General features: G+C 46.4%; 1 protein-coding gene across 1 annotated transcript in view; it reads left to right on the top strand.

Moving 5' to 3' along the window:
* LOC109522871 (ER degradation-enhancing alpha-mannosidase-like protein 3) overlaps nucleotides 1-2550 on the top strand; it is a 10635-nt gene extending 8085 nt beyond the window's left edge. The window contains exons 7-8 of the mRNA XM_019881702.1: nucleotides 167-214; nucleotides 1613-2550. Coding sequence (XP_019737261.1) covers nucleotides 167-214; nucleotides 1613-1896 — 332 coding nt within the window. The 3' untranslated portion in view covers nucleotides 1897-2550. The remainder of the gene's footprint in view (nucleotides 1-166; nucleotides 215-1612) is intronic.
* The last annotated feature ends 183 nt before the right edge of the window (nucleotides 2551-2733 follow it).

The following is a 2733-nucleotide window of genomic DNA, read 5'->3' as shown; positions in this document are numbered from 1 at the left end:
GAGCCTGCGCCTTTCCCGGCATTTTTGACTCCCTCCCAAGCCACTGGCAGTGGTTACATCAGTTTATTAATATGACCCTACACTTCCTCCCCTCTGCTTGCTCATTTGCCTTCTCCTCTCTCCCCCCCACCCCGCCGCCCGACCCTCTCATTTCGTGGACAAACAGCTGCCATATTCAAAGGTAAAGCTCTGCCTGGAAGTCTGTTTGAGGGCAGTAAGTATTCCTCTCTGCTGTTCTTTCTGCTACCTCACTCACATCTCATCATTTTTACAGTACAGTGGACCCCCGGGTTATTGAAGGGGGACGCGTTACGGACCCATCCGAGTTTGGTGACAATCTGTGCTATGCCTTATCGAAAATTATGATTCAAAGAGACTTTTTGAAGGATTCAGCGGCACATAACGTTGATGAAAAGGAAATCAGACTCACTCGCGCAGTTCTGCAAAAAAAGATCCCCCCCGGCGTGCTTGCTTCAAGCTGTTTGTCACATGCGGTTGAGGTTTTATGTAAAACCGACACAAAAACAAATAAGAATTAAACAATGTATATTTTAAAACAAAAGTATTGCAACAGCACCTATAATTTCATCTAACAAAAGTCTGCTAGCTTAATGCTAACATGTACAGTTGTCCCTTGAGATACAAATCACCCATCTGTTTTTTTTTCCTAAGATACAAACAGTCCCCATTGTGTATTTAAAGCTACCACATAACTTTCCCATCACGTCTGCTATCTTAATGTGAACATAATGGGGAAACATCAGAGATGGGCTAATGAATAGCATAGGTGTAACAATGTGATAAGCAATGGATATTTTAATCTAAACGGTCGCGCAACACACAAATATGACAATATTTAATAATATATTCTTTATCCTCTGCATAGAGCAAATAAAGCTTTGGTTTAGCTAACATTGACTCCATATAAAGTATATCCGGATGTCTAATACTGCCCCCAGGTGGCCAAAGTGCGAATGATGAACCGCAATACTGCGGGGGTTCACTGTCAGGCTATTTCGAAACTCCACCATCAGACTGCCTCCCTGCCCACACGTTTCCAATTGTTTTACCTCCTGGCTTCGCTTCACATTTCACAACTCACGTTTATGACCCTTGTATATTTGTTTCTCACCAATCTTTTAATTCACAAGTCGTAAGTCGAGACACTGTGTCACTCATGGATGTCATTACAACAATGCCGTACTTTCATCGTTTAAATTACGCTTTCATTTGAGCTGGATCTGTTTGACTTTTTTGAATTTTGTCGACTTGAACCACTTGTTTACGTTCTACAAAGAAACGGAGGGTCATCTACGACCTTGCGTTATTTGTTCCGCGTACTCTGAAGTATTTATAGAAACCACACTTCAGGCAGAATATTAACCCTGCCAGATTCCCCCGCACAACATTTTGGCTTCTTTTCTCCATTCGGCCGTTTTTCTCTCTCTCTCTCTCTCAGCAACGTTAGAGGGGGAGAAAGATTTCATCCTGTGACTCACTACGGGCAGGCATCGTGCTGCTCTGAGCTGGCAGCCTCTTTGTGAAGACCGCTCTATTTTTGCACCTTGTACATCTTGTTGCGTCGCCACCCACCGCTCACCTTCCTTTTCAGGCTCCGACGTCCACGAGGTGGAGGAGGACTGCCAAACCGAGGCCACCTCGCCAGCGGCATCCGAGTTGGAGGCGACGACACCGCCGGATGATCAAGACGCCGCTCCGACCCACGGTGAGGACGTCAGTCCAGCCGAGGCTGACGCGCCGAAAGTGGACCCTGGGGATAAAAAGGAGCTTGAGGTGGTGGACGAGGACGCCACCGGCCAATCGGTGGACCGGCTACTGGCCGACTGGCGGGACGACCTGGAGGCCTTCCGGCAAATGGAGAAAGACGAGCTTTGACGCTTCGAATCAAACGGCGATCAAACGCCGGTGTGTCCGTGGCGTCATCTGCGGACGGCAAGGCAAGGCCGGCCGGCCGGCCACACGGGGCATCGGCGGAGCACGACGGAGGCCTCTTCAACCTGCGTGATGACGAATGAGAGAGCAGGGTCCTTACCTAAAATTGCAAAATTCCGGAACTTTTCAAGTTGCAAACTTTCCATGGGAATTAAAGGAGGAGTATGCAGTATTGACATCAAGCTTTTAACGTAACCTCACTTGACTACTCTGTCCCGCTGTTTCCGCCCACTTGTTAGTAAAAGAGGGAGAGGCTCTTGTAGAAATTTCCTTGAAATTTCCCTGCCATTGACTGCACGGCAAATGATTGACACCTTGTCAGTCATGCCTTCTGACGCTGAGAGATAATTCCTCAGTGGGTGTTTCTTTCCGGGGAAAAAAAAAAATCCTTAATTTATGGACAGGAATTTACCAAATTGAAAGTTGGCTCTGAACTCATCTGCCAATCCAGGAAACGTGGATCTTTGACGTCTGTCGCCGTCAATGGCAGTGAATGAGTTTTAATAGTGAACTTTATGTCTGCTAACGACAAAACATAATCTTTGCTTCATGCTTGAATATGATTCCTTTTTATTAAATGAACCCCGAATGGCTCTAAATTCCCATCTTAAGTTTCCATGGAAATTTACCTGCAAACTTCCACCCCTTTGCAACCCTCGTCTTACCTCACTTGTCTCTGACATTTCTTGACCACAAACGATTCTGATCAAGGAGGCAGATTTTATTTGGCGGTGTCTAGACCGATGTTTCCCAACCAAGCCACGTACGCTACTCACAAAA

Source organism: Hippocampus comes, unplaced genomic scaffold (genome assembly GCF_001891065.2).
Source record: "Hippocampus comes isolate QL1 unplaced genomic scaffold, H_comes_QL1_v1.1 scaffold1347, whole genome shotgun sequence".
NCBI classification, from domain to species: domain Eukaryota; kingdom Metazoa; phylum Chordata; class Actinopteri; order Syngnathiformes; family Syngnathidae; genus Hippocampus; species Hippocampus comes.
This window is presented reverse-complemented; position numbering and strand designations above follow the sequence as displayed.